This window comes from Colias philodice, chromosome 3 (assembly GCF_061535455.1).
Source record: "Colias philodice isolate Cphi_HAF_F1 chromosome 3, ilColPhil1 Martin Lab GWU primary, whole genome shotgun sequence".
NCBI lineage: Eukaryota > Metazoa > Arthropoda > Insecta > Lepidoptera > Pieridae > Colias > Colias philodice.
Window position 1 is genome coordinate 6828380 of NC_143088.1, and position 20077 is coordinate 6848456.

At 32.6% G+C, this 20077-nt stretch overlaps 2 protein-coding genes and 1 long non-coding RNA gene across 3 annotated transcripts; 2 read left to right on the forward strand and 1 right to left on the reverse strand.

Moving 5' to 3' along the window:
- The first annotated feature begins 230 nt into the window (after positions 1–230).
- On the forward strand, positions 231–8768 carry LOC149489715 (MFS-type transporter SLC18B1-like). Its single transcript, XM_089714393.1, has 12 exons — positions 231–901; positions 2663–2903; positions 4830–4903; positions 5179–5395; positions 5500–5590; positions 5703–5937; positions 6042–6140; positions 6314–6409; positions 6814–6985; positions 7339–7537; positions 7787–8310; positions 8646–8768. The coding sequence occupies exons 1-12, from the start codon at positions 627–629 to the stop codon at positions 8724–8726; spliced, it is 2304 nt and encodes a 767-aa protein (XP_089570519.1). The 5' UTR covers positions 231–626; the 3' UTR covers positions 8727–8768.
- A 6833-nt stretch (positions 8769–15601) lies between these two features.
- Positions 15602–16646, forward strand: LOC149489716 (ommochrome-binding protein-like). The gene has a single exon (XM_089714975.1). It carries the CDS (start codon positions 15693–15695, stop codon positions 16521–16523), a length of 831 nt encoding a protein of 276 aa, XP_089571101.1. The 5' UTR covers positions 15602–15692; the 3' UTR covers positions 16524–16646.
- Positions 16647–18635: 1989 nt separating this feature from the next.
- LOC149489717 (uncharacterized) lies at positions 18636–19834 on the reverse strand. The gene is made up of 2 exons (XR_016318326.1): positions 19211–19834; positions 18636–18898 (listed from the first exon to the last, which is right to left on the reverse strand). It is a non-coding gene; the product is annotated as an uncharacterized LOC149489717 (long non-coding RNA).
- Between the last annotated feature and the right edge of the window lie 243 nt (positions 19835–20077).

Below are 20077 nucleotides of genomic sequence, written 5' to 3' on the forward strand. Positions count from 1 at the left end.
TTGAGGGTATTTTTGTTGGAAATTTTAACTCAAAAATAATAAATATCTGAATATAAAATTTAATTTATTATAGGTTATTTTTTTGCAAATTATTTTATTTAAAATTTTACCTACATATCATTAATTAATTGTTCAATAGACAGTATGATCTTCAATGGCGCAATAATATTTGGTTCTATTTTTGAACGTTTGATAACGAAACGTCTCGTTTTGTAGTTTTTAGATAAGTAATTAAAACACTTAATTGTTTTTATCAATACGAAATTGTATATTTATATGAATTTAAAGTGATTTAAACAACTTCAAATTTGTTATTTTATTGGGGCATATGTCAAGACGTGACAAAACTACGCGATTTAGGCAAAACCAGAAGAATTATGCTGATAAGGTAAAGTAAATACTTTAAAAATATATGGATAACTAGACCAACAAAACAAAATGTTCCAGTGTACAGGTCCTCTATATTTAACCAAACGTTTCCCTTCGGAAGTTTTTATTTACACCCGATAAGATATCGATAAATTGATGTGAGGTAGGCGCACATTGTAGTTAGTTCCAAGACCGCGGTATACAGACACGCCGATAACTGATTTGTGCAAACCTATAGTATATTTAGTGCCCTTATAATGGACAGAGATAATGAGGATTCTGACGACTGCGCGCAATGCATTCCGGATGATTCAAGGCCTAGGTTTACGATCGGAGAAAATATGGCTTCGTCGTCAGACACAATTGTATTTGATACAAAGTTAATGAAGACGTCAACACAAGCTGAAGAACTTGCGGCCACGTGGGGTGGAAGGTGTTCTTTGCCAGATTCTAGCAGATTAAGAAGAGCACACTCCTGGTCCGGAGGACCACCCGACGATGTTGCTTCCAAAATTAGAATTTTAAGAGAACGGTTAGTCCCATCTATTTTATTTATTTAGTTAAAACTGTATTTATGTATTTCTTTTAATTCAATATTCATTTCTAAACAACTAAGTAGATATTATTACCAACCATGTTATTCCAACATTTAAAATATTTTGCATCGTTTGTACCTATTTAGAAGGCTACTAATTGAAAATACAAACTTCGAAAACAAGTGAAGATGTTTGGTCTTTTGTTTTCAAATCTATTACTTAATTGTAATAAATATGCGTCTTTTTAATTTGCTGTATCTAGTATCAAAATATTCAACAAATTATTTAAATTGAATATATATTGGTGTAAATATAAGTTATTGATAACTATTACCTAATACAATAAATAGTAATCATATCGATCCAGCTTATTATATTATCTACATATCAAACTATACGGTAACACAACAAAATATTAATGAATACCTACATATTATGCATAGATGCTTAGATGTTGTAGGTATAGTTTATCAGGTTCTATATGTTTGACTACATAGTACTTTACATAGTTATAGATACACGTAGGTATTTTGGATTATCAAATTGATGCATTTTAATTTTTAAGCATTTTAATCACAATCGTAGGTATACTAAAATAATTAGATGTGGTTAATATTTTATTGTAAAATTATCTTCTTTTCATGTCTTAGCCCTGACATCTTATACATAAACCGCATTCACGTCACAGCTAACCTGAACTTACCTCAGAAATATGAACAACCTCAATAAATTTATTACTTAGTTACCTAGATTATTTAAAATACATGCCGATAAGTAGGTATGTTAAATGATGGAAAGTGTTACAGAAACAAGTAGTAATTTTACTTTTTTCCGTAGCGCTAAAACTGTAAAGAAATTTCAACATTGTTGTCTTTAGAATTCTATCTAGAACGTCGAGCTCGTCAACGGTAGTCATCACTATTCACTACTAAGTGCGTCCGTTTAATTGTGCAAGTGTAGCCAATTTTCATAATCATTTCAATTGTACCTAACTACCTGAAATTAAGAAGGTCTAACAATATTTTTTTTTAATACTTTTTTACTGGATGCACCTAGTTACTTATTTCAATAGCTGTGCCCAAGCTTCGTCCACATGAGAAGGTAATATCGTGCTTCTGCAATACTTTTTCGTCTTTGATTAATGGACTACCTCACAAAATTAATTTTTGAATTGGAACTAAGTACCTAACATTTCCTCAGAATAGCACGTTAACTAAACAACCAACCAAAAAAACAAAAAAATTCTTCAGGTTTAATTTTAGGTATTTCAGGTACTTACCTACATAAAATATTAATATAGATGTCATTTCATAAATTGGTAACTAGGTTAAATGTATCCATACTTAGGTATATTAGGTACGTAATACGTATACGTTAGGTACGTAATAGGTTTACCCTTATCCAAAACATTTCAAAGAAAAAATTTCGTTAATCTTGCCTTTAGACCTAGGAGTTATTCAGGCATTTAAGTGGGATTTGTGCATACCGATATGATTTGGGTCAAGATCGCGCGGGGATTACCATGCCTTCTCGGAAGATCAGCGTTATATTTTATAGTCGTAGTATTTTCCATATATATGCATTAGGTACCTACTTAAAAAAGGCCAATGGAGAAAATCTTTATCTACTATCATTAATTACTCTTCATCACTACTTGTCTACCTCTAAATTTAAAATATTTTTTTTTAAACTCTTAACGCTCTAAAATATATAAAAATGGGTTTGTTTCAAAACAAACATTTCTTTGTTTATTTCAGATTAGTGCGCACTCAAACCAAACTCCGCCCAGGTGCTATCCGCCACTTCACACATTCACAAAGACTTACTTTATTTTCTTTAGCTTTAGTTGATTTCATGAGCTTTTGTTCAATGAGCATTATGGCGCCATTTTTTCCAAGAGAAGCTACGGAAAAGGGTCTATCAAATACAATGTGTGGAATTGTCTTCAGCTTCTATGCAGTTATCATGTTTATAACATCGCCTTTATTTGGAAAATTCGTAAGTACCTACTTTATACAATAAACTAATGTGAATGCCAATTGATATTAGCCTACCTAGGAAGGGTTACTTGAGACAGACATTCTTAATTTGAATATCAAAATTCTATCAAAAACTTTTATATTGGCTAATCCTTATTTATGTAGGTAGATAAAAATATATAAGAACGAAAATATTACACGCTAGAATTGAATACCGCGACCGTAGTTACTACAATTCGCCCGGTTGTTATTGACGAGATCGAGAATAGCTATAAATACCAACGTCACATCGTCTAATTTATGAATCTTAATTGCATTCATAGACGTCGTTGCTTTTGGAATTTTCCGAAATTTATAAACATATAAATAATCTAATATTAGACTTTGAAATTAATTACGTTATGAATCAGAATTAATAGAGGAAAGTAACTAAATGTGGGCTAGTGCTTTAATATGGGCTAGTAACATTTCTCAAAAACAAACAATCGAAAGCCGCAACTAATGACTTTCTACTGTCGCATTGATTCGTCCTATGAGCGCAATCACTCTATCTCATCCGTGTGGCGCGAGTTGCCGTTGGGGTAAGAGGTCGTCACTGCACCGCTGCCGCAAAATTTTGTAGGGTACGTAAAAATATGTTGTTTTATCATTGAAAATAAGGGATTAGTGTAATGACTATATGTTTTATTCGTAGGATATGAGTTTAATTTCATATGTTTGGAAGTTTTACTTATTTGTTTTCTATTATTTAAAAGATGCAAGGTTAGGTTTGTTTTCATTAAGAATTTCGATTATGGGCTGTTGGTGATTGCTGAAGATGAAGAGGATATCCCCTTAGATTCGGACACTGATCCTGATCCTATAATCGGCGAAGACGCTCCTACTTCTGCAGATGCAGAATGTATGTTCTGCCAGCAACTTTTTTCAGAGAATACAAGTGGAGAACTCTGGGTTCGGTGCTTGAGCTTTGGGCACATAATGATTGTGCTGGGCCAGAATTTGATACATGGATATGCGACTTTTGCAAGTAAAACTATTAATTTCATAAAATTACCAAATTTCTTTGATCTCTACGTAGATATTAACATAATATAATTGTTTTTCTTAAGAAATACATAGGTGGCCCATATTTGAGGGTCTGGTCCATATTTGGTGCCTTTTTTCTAATTTTGTTTTTTGTTCAAATTTAATATTATAGTTTATTAATAAAAAAATAAGACTGTTACGGTGTTATGAAAAAATGTATGACTAATTACTATTACATAAACAAAAATTTATTTTTCAAAAAGTTTTTTATTTTTGGCCCAAAAACAAAATGGTAGCCCATATTTGGTTACTTTCCTCTACGTATGATTTACTAGATAGAGTTCCTAAGGGAAAACGCGCCATAAATAGCAGGTAGATATTAAGCAGATAAGAATGTTTCAATATAATCAGATACAAATAAATGACTGAATCTCTCTATTTTTACTTCATTTATGATATTTGGTTTAATTAATCTATACTAATATTATAAAGCTGAAGAGTTTGTTTGTTTGAAGGCGCTTATCTCAGGAACTACTTATATTAGTACTTACTGCAGGTCCGATTAGAAAAAAATATTTCGTTGTTAGATAGCCCATTTATCGAGGAAGGCTATATAAGGCTTTATATCATCATGCTAAGACCAACAGGAGCGGAGCAATGTGGGTGAAACCGCAGAGCACAGTTAGTATTAAATAAATACGTATTCACTTGACCGCAATTTCGTCTGGTGGTATAAGATAAGGTTCTCACCTATAATTATTATAGCATTCTTTCATCGTAGTTTTATTTTTCTGATAATATTTTACTAAGATATAAATGTATGTTTAATTTAACATATTCATAACGCTGTCGTTTACGATTTATTTCCTATACACACCCGTGAATACACACTAAGTAAATTTCATAATTTCTACCCCAGTTGCCGAGGATAGGTGTAAAATTTATGTTTACCGCGGGACTATTCATGGCTGGCTCCTGTAATGTTATATTTGGGTAAGAAACTATCATTTTAATATCATTTTCAGCTATTTATTTTAATGAATCAATATAAACTTATAAAGAATAGAAAAAATTCGATCACGAGGCGGGACTCGAACCTTTCACGCCAATCCGGGGCGGATGCTTGACCAATTCAGCCACTCGTGAGCGTGACCCGCCAGAGTGATCGAATTTATTCTATTCTTTCAGTTTTATATGTCTAATGAATTAAGTTGGAACTACAGTAATCTTATTTAAAAATATACTTTTACTCCTTTATTTCATTTCAGATCATTAGCCTTAATACAGGACCCTACAACATTTTTAGTATTATGCTTTATTGTGAGAGGATTAGAGGCGCTTGGAGCTAGTGCATATTCAACAGCCAGCTATGTTTATGTTGTAAATGTATTTCCGGACACCATAGGGTCTGTGTTAGGCATTTTAGAAACATTTGTGGGACTCGGCATGTCAGTTGGCCCGGCCATTGGCGGCTTGTTGTATTCGGTATGAATTTTCATTACAATGCTCTGGAAATGAATCTATTTAAAACGTTAAATTATTATTAATACCATTTGTAGAGTACTGAAATAAAGAAATGTTTCAGGTAGATCGGGGGATTTGGGTTACCATTCTACAGTCTCGGTGTCGTTATGGTTTTGACTGTGCCCATAAATATGATATTTCTACCAAATTGCGAAGGTAAGCCGCTGATATTAAAGTATTTTGTTTTAATAGATCTATATGCTATAACAGCAATATCATACACACGCTCAATTTTACAACTTTTAACGTGAATATATTTAATTTACAGAGTACGGGTCTGGTTCAAAAACGGCATCAATATTACGGTTATTTAAAATCCCATCAATTATTATCACTGGTCTTGTGATAGTTATTGTATCGAATACTTGGGCTTTCCTGGACCCGACGCTGGAACCACATTTAAGACAGTTCTCTTTGTCTACGAAACAGATTGGGTTAATTTTCCTGCTACTATCAAGTTTATATGGAGTATTCAGTCCTATATGGGGCTGGGTGGCAGATAGGTAGGAACTAGTTGTGTTTTTTTTTTCTTTTAAAATAAATTTGCCGATTTTTGCAATTTTTTTTTCTGTTAAAGATAACATAAGAATGTATTATGTTTTTTCAGAGTTCATAATCATTGGTGCATGATGGTATGGGGCCTTTTTCTGTCGACTCTTGGATTGCTCTTATTAGGACCCTGTCCTTTCATTCCTGGACTACCAAAGTACGTAACGTTATAAAGTTATAAATAGAAATTTTAACATTATATCGTTCAGGCCTAAATCAAAAATTAAGAATAAAATCTTCTTTGAATTTCTAAGGAGTAGTAAGGTAGGTACCTACCTAGTTAGTAGGTAGTTATTTCACTGGTTACACATAAACGTATATTTTTTGCAGAGATTTGTGGCTTGATCTCGTAGCGTTATCCATTCTGGGGATGTCTGTAGCCTTAACGCTGCTACCAACATTTCAAGGAGTTTTGACCAGTTCAATGTAAGTACTTTTTATATCCAATGTTTACATAATCGAACCTAATAAAGCTAATAAATCTAATAAAGCTTAATTTCTGGGCATGCCCTAGTCCCACGGCCGCTATCTTGTAAAAAGGATTTCACGCTTCATCTCCTAAACTAGCAATCCCAATTCCCACAGAAAATTTACAAGACATCTTTTAGTATTAAATGAATTGTCTAGTGTCTACACCTTTGTTACTATTAAATTTAACGTAAAATGAAAATAGCCTGGAACACAGTGGTTGTGAACTTTCGAAAAGGGGTAAAAAGTTTGAAATTCACTTGTATTTTCGGTTTCTTGTTTCCTGGTAATATTCTGAATTTTATTCAGAATTTGGCACCTTGGCATTAGTGGGTAAAATTCTGAATATTTCTAACTCCCAGATACGAAGGCGGTTGTCCCGAAGCGATCGCCACGTACAGCGCGGTGGCGGGCGTGTGGTCGTGCTGCTACTCGCTGGGCGAGGTGCTGGGCCCGGCGCTGGGCGGCGCGCTCGCGGAGCGCTACGGGTTCCCCTTCTGCGCCACGCTCTGCGCTGCTGCGTGCTTTACTATGGTAATGTATAATGACGAGATAGAACGGTTGTCCCGAAGCGATCGCCACGGACATGCCAAAAATAACACGAAAATTTTAACATAAAATGAAAAAAAAGCGTGTGTGCCGAGCACACATGTCAGAAGTGAAACTTCTTCGGCAAGATTCAAAGATACTTATCAAAATCGTCGCCTTACCATAACGTGACGGCATTGACATGACGCGACCATAATATTTTTTCTTTCAACGCGCCTAAACAAGACTCACTTCAAAAAATGTGTTCAATGAATTTATTTTAATTCAATATCAAAAAAGCGCCTCACTCGCCTGCAACAATTCTCGCACTAATCATATTCTTTATCTTTCTCATTCAGGGAGTCGTAACGCTTACATTCTTTTCACTCCGCGAGACATCAAAATGGATAGACGAAGTGGATTCTATAACGGACTCCATTCCGTACACCGACTCGACTTGGAACAGCAATAACTTCTGCAGATCCCGCAGCGCGCCGCCGTGCCAATATGCGGAACATACTCCATTAATATCACCTACGCCGAGTTGCTATAAAAGTGGTAAATACTCTTTTTTATAAGGTTCTAGATGCAATTTTTATCAAACATAATTTGAGCTGAAAATTGGTATTTCTAAAATGCAGGTTCTAGTAGATGTAGGTACTTTCTTTATATCTTTCCTTTTCTAGTTATACTACAAAGTATAACTTAAAAGCTTCGTATACTTGTTAAAGCTGAAATTAATCTTGTCCGAATAAGTTACTAACAAATATTTTAAACATCGCTTGAAAATGTGTAATATAATTTTAGGTCCACCCAAGTACGGCACAACATCTCAAAAAATATGTCTGTTGCACAGCAAAAGCAAGAAAAGTGGGTCAGCGAGCGTCGCTGAAATCTTAGAGTACATACTCAAATTTCAGTTCTTAACAAATATTTATATTAAGATATGGAGACTTAAGAATAGGCACAAAAGCAAACCGATACAAAGCGACGAATTATATCAGAATTATTTGGCGCCTGAGAATGTAAACTGTGATAATACGCTTAAGGAACCAAAGCCTAATGTTAATGAGGGTACCCATATAAATAATAATAACGGAAATGCTCCTGATGAAGACAGTTATTGTTCGTTCATAGACAACGCTATTTTTGGCCCAGCCTCAAAAACAAACAATGGCTTGATTATGAAACGAAATAATGCGGGTCTCGTTGTGAGATTAGCAAATAACCAGGAGGAGGCGCGCTCCACTGATGAGATAATAAAGCATAACCTCCAAAAGGTACTTTTTTACGAACAAAACAATCCTTGTTTACTGACGGATGATATTTTTGTAAGTATTCTTCAACTTAACGTTTGAATAACATTATCTTGATATATGTATAAAATGTAAAGAAAATACTTACTAAAAAACAAAATTTGACACCAAATATAATTTAAGCTTATACTTTCAAAAACACATTTTAAAATGTTCTTATACACGAGATAACCTTATTAAAGCTCTAGAGCTTAACTAGCTTTCAATTTAGATCAGACTCTACATTCAGGATTTTATAAAGAACGCGAGCAAAGTTGCATTGCTTGCATCCATTACATATATTATTTATTATTATATTCTTGCATTTAACCTGTAATCAATATTTATATTATTTTTAAATTACTTTTTAGAATGGTTGCGAATGTAAAGATGGCATCACGTTTGTCCGGGGCACAGTCACAGTTTCATCTACAGGCGCCTGTGAAGTTTAATGAAAATTTGTTATGGCACTTAGTCCATAATGATAAAAAATAATATAATCGTATAGGAGCTACCAACGTTGACAAGTGAGCATTTTAGTATAGTTGGTTCTTTGATATACTGTTCCTCTTGCTATTTCGGTTAGAGTCCGGGCTGTCTGGCTGGTCGCAGTGGTTGCGTTTTTTAGTGCGCATCTCTTCTGCACAGGATAATTTCCTTAATTTAAAGTCATTTTTTAACGCGTAATTTTTAATATTTTACCTTTAGATAGATCCATTAGACATAATTTTTTTATTGCAAGACGTTTTTTTCGTTGTTAAATAGGTGCCAGACGCAATTTTTTATTTCGTTTTTACAAAAAATTCAAATTATTTTAGAATGTCTGTAAATTTCATATTATGTTCTTCAAACATAATATAATCTAAAATTAATTAGCCAGACGCTAATTCGATTGTTAAGTATTAAATAATGTGTATTTAAATAAAAAAAAGTAATGAAGCATGCAGCTCATCAGCTAGTGTATTTTAACTATGCGACAGGAAATAATTGCAAGAATACAATATTATTTACACTTGTTCTTATAAATAAAAGCTTAAATGAAAAAAAATAAACATAAAAGTGAAAAATAAATTAAAGTTACCATACATTGAAAAGAATTTAATAAAAACTATATCAATGAAGGTTAAACAATTACATTGTTAAATTTAAAAAGCCATCTTCATAATCATCATCATCATCATCTTTCCTCACACTGTCAGAATTATTTATGTTATCGTCTAAGGAATTGTTATTGTTTTCCAATATTCCATCATCTGTAAACAACTAGAAAGTTTGTTTCAATATTATTGATGTACACACGTACACACACACAACACACACACACCACACCACACACGACACACACACGTGAACACACACACACACGCATGTTTAAGTTTGTATTGAATTTAACTAAAGTAGTTAGCATGAATTTATATAGGTAGGTATACTAGCGGTCCGCCCCGGCTTCGCCCGTGGTACCTACATGTATAAACTATCCTATCTCTCAAGTTGAATCGAACTGCACATGGTGTGCGAATTTTATTATAATCGGTTAAGTGGTTTAGGAGTCCATTAAAAAAAAAATAAATAAATAAAAATATCTTTATTGAGTACAAAAATTAATACAGTACAATTACAGTGTGGCTCTGTCTTCCTAGCTAGGAAAATCCTGTGTTAAGGAAGACAGTTCCTTCCCAGAGAACATGTTCAGTACAACAAAAAGATTACATTTAAAAAACAGAGAAAGTAAAAAAAAAAAAACATAATATAAAATATACAGTTGTGCGTTTACAAGCTTTTTACAAGTATAGTGCGTGATTTTGTTAGTGTGAGTGTGTGTATATGTGTGCGTGTGTGTTTGTGAATGTGTGTGCTTGTGCATGTGAGTGTTGTGTGTTTGTGTATGTTATATTATTGACATCTATCCATTGAGGACAAACATTATGACACGAGATTTATGTATATATATTAAGAATTAAGATTAATGAATTAATATTGTTATCATCATCACTACATAGTAGGTATAAAAAAAAGTCGCTTTCTCTGTCCCTATGTCTCTTTAAATCTTTGAAACTACGCAACGGATTTTGATGTGGTTTTTTTAAATAGATAGAGTGATTCAATTGGGAGGTTTATATGTATAATAACATCCATTAAATAGTGGAGAAGTACCTACTGTTATTTTTGAGGTTTCTAATGTGATTACGTAAATAATTACAATTTTTCCACTTACAGTGCAAACGGAGGCACCCTACGAGTTTTATCAAAATAATGTACTAACTACATTGAAAAGGTCTACAGAAAAGTCCGTGATGGTATATGTCTATCTCTTATGGATAACCCACAATAACTTTTTTTATCATTTACTTTTTACGACAAATAATGGCTAATTTTCGAAGCGATTTTAACCAATACAGCATTAATCCTTAACCAATTAAAGACCTTGAATACATTGTTCATTTAATATAGATCTATATGGCCTTTTACACATGGATTTCAGTGAATATTTTCGAAGATATTACAGATTTAAAAATTGCGGGACGTAGCGTTTGCGGCGGTACCAGCCGGCCGCCCGGCTATATCTACACTAATATTATAAAGAGGAAAGCTTTGTTTGTTTGTTTGTTTGATTGTAATGAATAGGCTCATAAACTACTGGACCGATTTTAAAAATTCTTTCACCATTCGAAAGCTACATTATCCACGAGTAACATAGGCTAGGTTTTATCCCGGAAATCCCACGGGAACGGGAACTATGCGGGTTTTTCTTTGAAAACGCGGGCGAAGCCCGTAAATGTACCAATGGAAGGTACTTGTTCCCACAACACAGGGAATCCTAGAGTAGGAACAATTCAATTTCTATGCATCTTAGGTATATTTTCGAAAAAAAGAAGTTATTTTTTATTGTTATTTAATTTTCGCGGCCGACCCTTTCTATCTCTCTTGCACTTTAAACTATCTCTCCATATACACAATCATCAAATTGTTATACTTACCTACTTTCACTACGTTTTTATTTGTACATATTTAATACTTAACAATCGAATTAGCGTCTGGCTAATTAATTTTAGATTATATTATGTTTGAAGAACATAATATGAAATTTACAGACATTCTAAAATAATTTGAATTTTTTATAAAAACGAAATTAAAAATTGCGTCTGGCACCTATTTTACAACGAAAAAAACGTCTTGCAATAAAAAAATTATGATTGATGGATCTATCTAAAGGCAAAAGTTTAAAAATTACGCGTTAAAAAATGACTTTAAATTAAGGATAATTTCCTGTGCAGATAAGATGCGCACTACTGAACGCAACCACTCCGGCCAGCCAGACTGCGCGGACTCTAACCGAAATAGCTAGAGGAACAATATATCAAAAAACCAGCTATACTAAAATGACTTCTTTTTCAACGTTAATAGCTCCCGTACCATAAGATTTTATCGAATAACTTAAATGATTGTAAATTATGTTAAATTTATTCAAATAAGATAGTTGATATTAAATATATTTTACCAGTATTTTAATTTTTTAGTTTTCTACAATTTTCTTGCCCCTGTCGTGTAGGAAGAGTGAAAATATTTTCCACATTCCACTTTGTACCAGGAAATTAGAAAATCAAGGAATTTGCTTCGTATTAACCACCCTATCTAGCTCGTTCACACCCCCGACCTGTTACTTATTTCCGTCTCATTCTCTCAAATAGCTACCCCCAATCATAAAGCATCGAGCACACTTGTATCAACTCATTCACTATTTAATTTAAAAATGAAGAAAATTATAACATATAAAAATATACATAGTAATATACAATAGTATGCAATACGTCAAAGAAATATGTTTTTGAAGCATACTGAAAGTAGAAGACAAAGATATTTTTTATAAATTTCAATCTTCACCATTTATGTTTGATGCTTCGCGAGTCTGTTCAATGTGAACCGGCCTATTGAAAATTAATTTGATATATCCAATTAAGAAATATTTTTCCTGTAAAGTATTATGAAATATTGAACAATAATTCAATATGTTCAGATAGTAGGTAATAGCGTGAATTACAGTAATTAAAATTCCTGGATAGTACGAGTTGTACGATGTACCTATCGCTTTTGAATCAGACGTATCAATACTCAGCATCCAGCAATATTATGCTCTCCTAGTGAAAACGACCTCCACTGACGTTTTCCCGACATTTCCATGGCAACATTATCCCGGATACACATTTTAGAAAAGCCTTCTGACCGTTTGCTTTGGTTTTCAGTGTAGTTTCAGGTTTCATGAAAATTGTTAAAGATTCTTTAATATTTTTTCATGAAAATTGTATAATTTATAGCATGTAGCAAAGCTTTTTCGCATTCGCTACGATTCCGCTACGAGTGAAGCTACGAATCGTAAAGGACGTTTCTACAAGGGGATCATAAAGCTCAAGTAGTCGCTTTCTTAAATCACTATGAACAGGGACAGTGGAGGTGCTACGACTGTGCTACAGCCCTAACCATAAGTAACTTGCTATATCCTTTCCTATATTAATTAAAATAAATAAATAAAGTTTCTTTATAAAATGGTGAATCAGTGAATTTAAAAAGATAAATATATAAACTATACAAATAAACCCTCATCATAGACGCAATAGCATAGATTGCAAAAAAATTACTCTAAAACACGTGCTTTCTAATTATAAATTTTCCATTTTCGAACGAACTAGAATCTAAATGTTATCGATCTACTATTTACTTATTAAATTACTGTTTCTACATTTTCCTTTTTTCGTCGAGGACTAAAAATAATTATAACATATATACATATATATGTAGTTATATTTAAAGAGGGTGGTGATTTAAATATGGTTGAAGTGAGGGTGAGGGTGGAACAACGGGTACACCCTCCCTATTGCGTTTGTACGGGAGCTCTGTCGATATCCCTGTCCTCTTCACGTCGGAATATTGAATTCCTACATAACTATGCGCTCCTGGTACCGATCCTGCTAATGTGGGGTAAGAAAATGGTAACTTAAGGGTTGCGTCTTTAATGTCATTAAAAATGTGTTCAATACAAACTAATTTTCATAATAACAGAGAGAAAATTCTTTGAAAATGATGTGTCATGTTTCAGTGGGCGGTGTAATTTTTTTATATAAATTATTTAAAAATACTTATCAACAGTTCTATCTAATAATGTAATTAAATATTTAATCATATACAGACGCAGTCTGCATTTTAGGCGGAAGTGCGACCTAAACGTAATACGACAGTATCCGTATATTAGTTTCATACTTCCAATTTAGCAATACTCCGGTAATTTAAATCAAGAGAAGTATTTTTGAATTAAAGATAAGTATGATTATATATTTTTTTTTTCCTGTTGGAAAAGAAACGTTAACATGAAAAAAGCAAAATTCTTAATTCAAATCTGTTGAATAAAAATTATATAAATCTGTTTTTAAAAAGAAAGGAAAGTGCATTCAAAGATTTCGAAATAGTCCATTGAAATTTTACATTTTTTAGGCCTGACCTTGCGTTTTTTAGAGGACGCAATTTTATTTATTATTGTTTCCCACCAAGAAAATCTGCAAGTAAGTACACAAACAATCCGGCAAACCCCTCAGTGTGGCAAGCAAATTTTTAGTCCATTGAAAAGTTACATTTGGGGTTGCGTTTTTTAGAGGACTATATTTTTTATTTTTGATGTGTAGGGGGGGTCAGTGTGAAGCTATCACCAAGTTTGTGGGGTCGCCACCCTTGTCCCATGGCCGCCATCTTGAAAATAGCGGTTGAAATGGTTTTTACGATATATCTCTTAAACTATTTATCTGATAATAAAACAATGTCAACATTATTTGTTGCAAATTAAATTCTCTACAACTTTGATTCAGTAACTTTTTGTCGTAGAACTATAAATAAAAAAGTTATAAGCGAAATGTTCAGAAATTAGAGCTATTTATATTTTTCAATAAAACTTTTTTTTTATCATTTTACGAAGAAATAATATAAGACTATTTTTGTAGATTGTTTTTCGAGGAACAACTTTTATATACAACATTTTTTCATTACGTCAATAACTAAGGTTTTACAGTGCTCAGAAGTGAGTACTATTTTTCAGTAGTAACTATACATAATATAATGGCTATTGACTCTTTTCCCAGACTCCACAACAATGGAAGCACACTGCAGACCATTTCAGCCCTGCTTTTCGACGTAAAAAAAAACGCACTTCCAGACTCTACCTCCTGGGTAGTGGGGAAAAGATTCAATAATTAATTATTAATAATATTGTAAAATTAATTATTAAAAATATTATAATAACAAAAGAAATAATTACTGGTGACAAATTATTATTAGTACACACATAATATATCGTATTCTGTATAGTAAAGAGTACTTAAAATAGTACTCACTTCGGAGGGCTGTAAAACCTTAGCTATTTACTTAATGAAAAAATGTTGTAAATAAAAGTTGTTCTTCGAAAAACAATCTACAAAAATGGTCTGATATAATTTCTTCGTAAACTTATAAAAAAAAGTTTTATTGAAAAATATAAACATCTCTAATTTCTGAACATTTTCGCTTATAACTTTTTTGTTTATAGTTCTACGACAAAAAGTTACTGAATCTAAGTTGAAGAGAATTTAATTTGCAGCAAGTAATGTTAACATTGTTTTATTATCAGATAAATAGTTTAAGAGATATATCGTAAAAACCATTTCAACCGCTATTTTCAAGATAGCGGCCATGGGACAAGGGTGGCGACCCCACAAACTTGGTGATAGCTTCACACTGACCCCCCCTACACATCAAAAATAAAAAATATAGTCCTCTAAAAAACGCAACCCCAAATGTAACTTTTCAATGGACTAAAAATTTGCTTGCCACACTGAGGGGTTTGCCGGATTGTTTGTGTACTTACTTGCAGATTTTCTTGGTGGGAAACACACCGACTAAAGCCTGCTTGAATTACACTCATGTGACTCATGAACTTTAATTGAAATAATCGTTGGAGCCCATTATTATAGAATGAAATCTCTCAAACTGAATAAATCAAATGAAAGGAACAATTTAAGCGAAATCGGAGCCATGGTTTTTAGTTTTTACGTGCTTGATGCACACGCAAACAGACAATCAGAAAATAATTTTTTTTTTGGTATTTTTAAAAATATATTTTATGCACAAAAATGGTTTGGTTTCTGATACCTATTATATGTCTAGATGTAGGTACCTAATGCGTAGGTAATTCATTTTACACTCGTTGAGTCTGTGCGAATAGACATCAGTACAATTAGATAGGTAGGTATCATTTGATACCATAGCAGACCCTGTTTATCGATCCCAATTAATTGATCGATGCTCTAATTTATGTCCGTGAATCATTATGTGCGTAGTTATCGCCAATATGGCCCATGTATTCATTTCACGACATACATTTGCAGTAACTAGTGTTCAATATGATGCTTGCAATATTGTGTGTTTTTGTTTTATTTTCCACGGCGTACTCAAATGAAGAAAGAATAAAATGTGAGGAAGTGAACGTTTATGATAAACCGCATCAGAAGCATGTTCTAAGCATGGGCCTGAACCGACCATATCAACTCGCATTTGACAAACACCAGCATCGCACGTTTTTCAGCCACAATGTTGGACTCGATAATGAAGATTCGTTCGAAATTGCATACGTTGAAAAGGGAGAAATGATACCAAAAGTTGTACACGACGTAAAAAATGGATTCGCTATTGCCATTGATAATAAGGATGGAGTCATTTATTACGGAGGCAGCGAAGGAATTAAAAAAGAACACCTAAAAGAAAAGAATTCCACTATTCATGAAGTTTTAAAGAATCATAATGTATGGGATATGTTTTATAAACACGCCCTATATTTCATTACCTATCCATTGCAGCATTTATATAAATTGTTACCAAAAAATGAGGTTGAACATCAAAAACACATACATGAAGAAATTTATCAATTTGTCATAGATGGACACAACGATATTTTCATTACTAATAAAACAGGATTATTTTTGATAAAAAATGGTACGGATGAACGAATTCACTACAAAGGACCCAAAATATTTCGCGCTATAGAGGTGAATAATGAAGGTAAAGCTCATTTTTGTGGTAAAAATGGCATTTATACAGCCAATAAAGCTGATCACACATTAGTTATGATTGCCGAAATTAAACATATTTTTGGAATTACCTTCGATAGTGATGATAATATTATTTACTCAGATCCTCATGAAATAGTTAAGCTGGTACCAGGAACTTGTGAATGATAAGAAAAGTAATTAATTTTTAATTGTAGTATTGTAATATTGCTACTTTTGATTTTAAGGTTTTTAATGAAATTTATGATTTAAATATAAAAGTAAATTGAATGAGAGATATGCGGTATATTATTGATTTGTGTTTTATTTTATTTTTTATATCATTACAAATATTGGAAATAATATATACATAACTAAGTACCTATACCTACATTTTAGATTAGGTACATATTATAAATTAAACTACAATTTAATCATGAAATTGCATTTTAATTATGGTATATTCTCTAGCATAATATTATATTATCTGTGATAATACGTACAAAAATATAGGCGCGTGTGTTGCTGCTGAACCGCCGTAAACGGCTGGACCGATTTTAATGAAATCTTTGAGAAAGAAAAATTCCATGGGAATGAGATGTTTCACCGCGGCCGGTAAAAAGTAGTACCTAGTGGTAACATAATGCTTATATAATTATAATATTATCTCTCTCCGGCCTCCTTACTATCCTCCAGTGAAACAAAGCAAATAAACAATATCACTTTAGCATTTATAAATATACTTACATGAAAATATTTATTATTTTACCATAAAAATAGCTAAATCGTTACTAACATAATTTACTTCTATAAATAGAATATTCTATAAGCGAAATATTACCGAGAATTGAGAAATAACTAGTCTCACAAAGAACTTACGTAGGCGAATACTTTGTTTACAAAATTTCGCTCGGAGGGAGTCCAACTCCGTAATTAGATTTACTAGCAAAATAACTAAAGAAGCCGGAAAAGTACCGCTTGCTTTTCATAGCATTCAATTATTCTATAAAAATCACATAATCTTATTTACGCCCTAAACAGCAACACGGAATTTATTTATTTTTTTTGGCTTCACTAGCGATAAATGCTAAGCTTTTCTATTATCTTCATTGTCTTATTTATTACTTACCATAAAAATAGTTCTTGCTCTTAATTAATTTAAACATTAGGTAGATACACACACATACACATACCCTTTCGATAATAATTGAATTTTTTACTTATCAAAGAAAATAAATTGTAGTTTTGGTAGATATTAGAAAATAATATTATTTAATTAATTTGAATTCTATTTCTATACGTAAAAGTTGGTTGACAATAATGGCCTCCCTGTCTCCCTCTCTAATTCCTAGACGTGATTTTTTGTATTCATTATATTTTCATCACTAGACATTAGCTGTAAAAATAAATAAGTGAAACGTAAATTATTGCGACCTAAGTAGATAGTAACTAGTTAGATATTAGATAATACATATACCTATGAGTGATAACGAAAATAAAACAAATGGTTAATTTTTACTTTCAATACATTTATTTCAACATTAATGTAGGTTTATTATAAAGTACCTTCAAATTATATTATTTTAATAGCTACAATAAATAATCAACCTACACAGTAATACACTTTGCTTAGCTTTGATGTGTTAATAAATATCTTAACAGTTAACATACATTAATTACTACTTATATATGTGTTACTTTTCTCATTACTTACATAACGTATAGTATCTAACTAAATTAAGAGCGCCATTAGACGGGTCCACAAAGAGCTAAGGCCTAAGTAAGCTATTGTTGCGAGAAGCAGCTCGGTCAGTGTGGATATGGCTCGGACGAAACTCTTCGCTCTGTGTGGACTCGCCTATTCAGAATCGATCTATTTAAATCTTTGGTAACATCGTCTATATTGCACATCGAGATAGTATGTACTACGTACTAGAGAGGCGATCGCTACTACACTCTCTTTAACACGAGCTAGAGGTAAGAATCACAAGTCTCTTTAGTCTGTGTCGGACTGTGCCCCCCGCTTGCCGCGTCAACACGTGTTATTGCTCTGTTCAAAATGCCTTCGTGTTTGCTTAGATATTGTTTTACAAGTTCCCATAATACAAACAAAGCCCGAGGAGTGACTTTTCACCAGTAAGTTTCCTTATTATGAGTAAGTCATGCATTTTACTAATATTGTTATCATTTTGCGAAAAATCACCACGCGTTCTGCGTTTCGCGCCATTTTTCATAGACTAACAGCACAGACGTGACACTATCGATGAGTCTGTTAAAAAAATGTAACTGGATTTTTTTAACTATGTATATATACTAGGAAAGATTACCGTGGTGTAGTACCTAAATATTTATACTTTTACCCGACTACGCAAAGTAAAACGGTAGGTTATATTAAGTAATATTTATTTATTTACCTATTTTTATTTATTAAAAAAAGGTTAATCAACAGTTGTTCCAATAGGATTTATAAATTATTATGCACAACAATTACAAATAAACACAACATTCACAGAAACTAATACAGTAAAAGTTCCTTAATCGCGCTTCCTTTATTCGTGTTTTCACTATTCGCGGATTAAAAAAATGCGACCCAATTTCTATATTCACGACTAAAAATTTTTTTTATTCGCGGATTTAATAAGTACATACATAATAATAAAATTATTCCAATAGGTATCTTACCCAATATCCTTGTCAAATGGAATAATAAGAAAGTAAAATAGATCTTATTACAAGTTTGCCTAAAGTACATAATATTATGTTCTTAAATGATATCGCCGAGGCCTTTGACACAAGCCGCCTTTGTCGCAAGCCACCTCTGCGGCGATTGATGTTTTTGAGAATGTAAATAAACAGAATGGAAGCAACCTTATAACTCAATAAATAAAGTATATTTTTAAATGTAGTTCCGTTTATAGTAAAAGCCGCTTTGCGTATTTATTGTTTCGTCTTTCACATTCGTTACAAAAATTGTGATCGAGTAAGGGGGCGTCCATAAATTACGTGAGGTGTTTTTTAAAATTTTCTGCACCTCCCTCCCCCCCTGGTGAGATGTCGTGAGAATTTATTCAACCCCTCCCCCATCCTCGAATCTCACGTGAGATTTTTCAAAATGTGAGTTTCTTATACGTAAACGCCATCAACATTGAATCATCGTATCCATTTAATTAGGGCTATTATAAACCAATACTCCAAAATTCGATTACATCATGAAGCAAAAACTGATAAAACTATTGATTACTACACAAAACGACAAAAGCTTACTAAATTGATATTATTTAAAGGAAATTAAAATACATAGTTTAATATAAAATCCTCGTTTTATTAATTCCCTAGTATCAGTACCACCAGATAGTACCGAGTAAACAGATTGCACAATGTGTCGCATCTGCACGCATTGCTTAATCTTTGAACTTGAAGCCACGCCTCGCTCGTTCCACACGTACCCCACCACATCGGCCGCGCGCAATGTTTTTGTTTGGAATAACCCCTCTAGTAGTACATACTATCTCTATGATATTGCACGCCTCATAAGCGAAGCGTTGAGGTGGGTACTACTGTCACTTCGCGCAAAACATCTGATTTTTCAAACTTAAAATGTCTTTATGTATCATACATTGCACTTGTAAGATAATACATACACACACATATTAAGAAAAAACACTATTTTTAACATTCATGATATTTTTGATGTCATTTTTGTTATTTAAACTAGTTAAAAAACAGTTTAAAAAAGTTCAGTC

Bases quoted from the DNA above. Each gene is read 5' to 3' on its own strand.
- LOC149489715 (XM_089714393.1), top strand. From the start codon at position 627: ATGGACAGAGATAATGAGGATTCTGACGACTGCGCGCAATGCATTCCG. The intron at 902-2,662 runs GTTAGTCCCATC...TGTTTATTTCAG, and splicing joins ATTAGAATTTTAAGAGAACG to ATTAGTGCGCACTCAAACCA. The intron at 6,986-7,338 runs GTAATGTATAAT...TTTCTCATTCAG, and splicing joins CTGCTGCGTGCTTTACTATG to GGAGTCGTAACGCTTACATT.
- LOC149489716 (XM_089714975.1), top strand. From the start codon at position 15,693: ATGATGCTTGCAATATTGTGTGTTTTTGTTTTATTTTCCACGGCGTAC.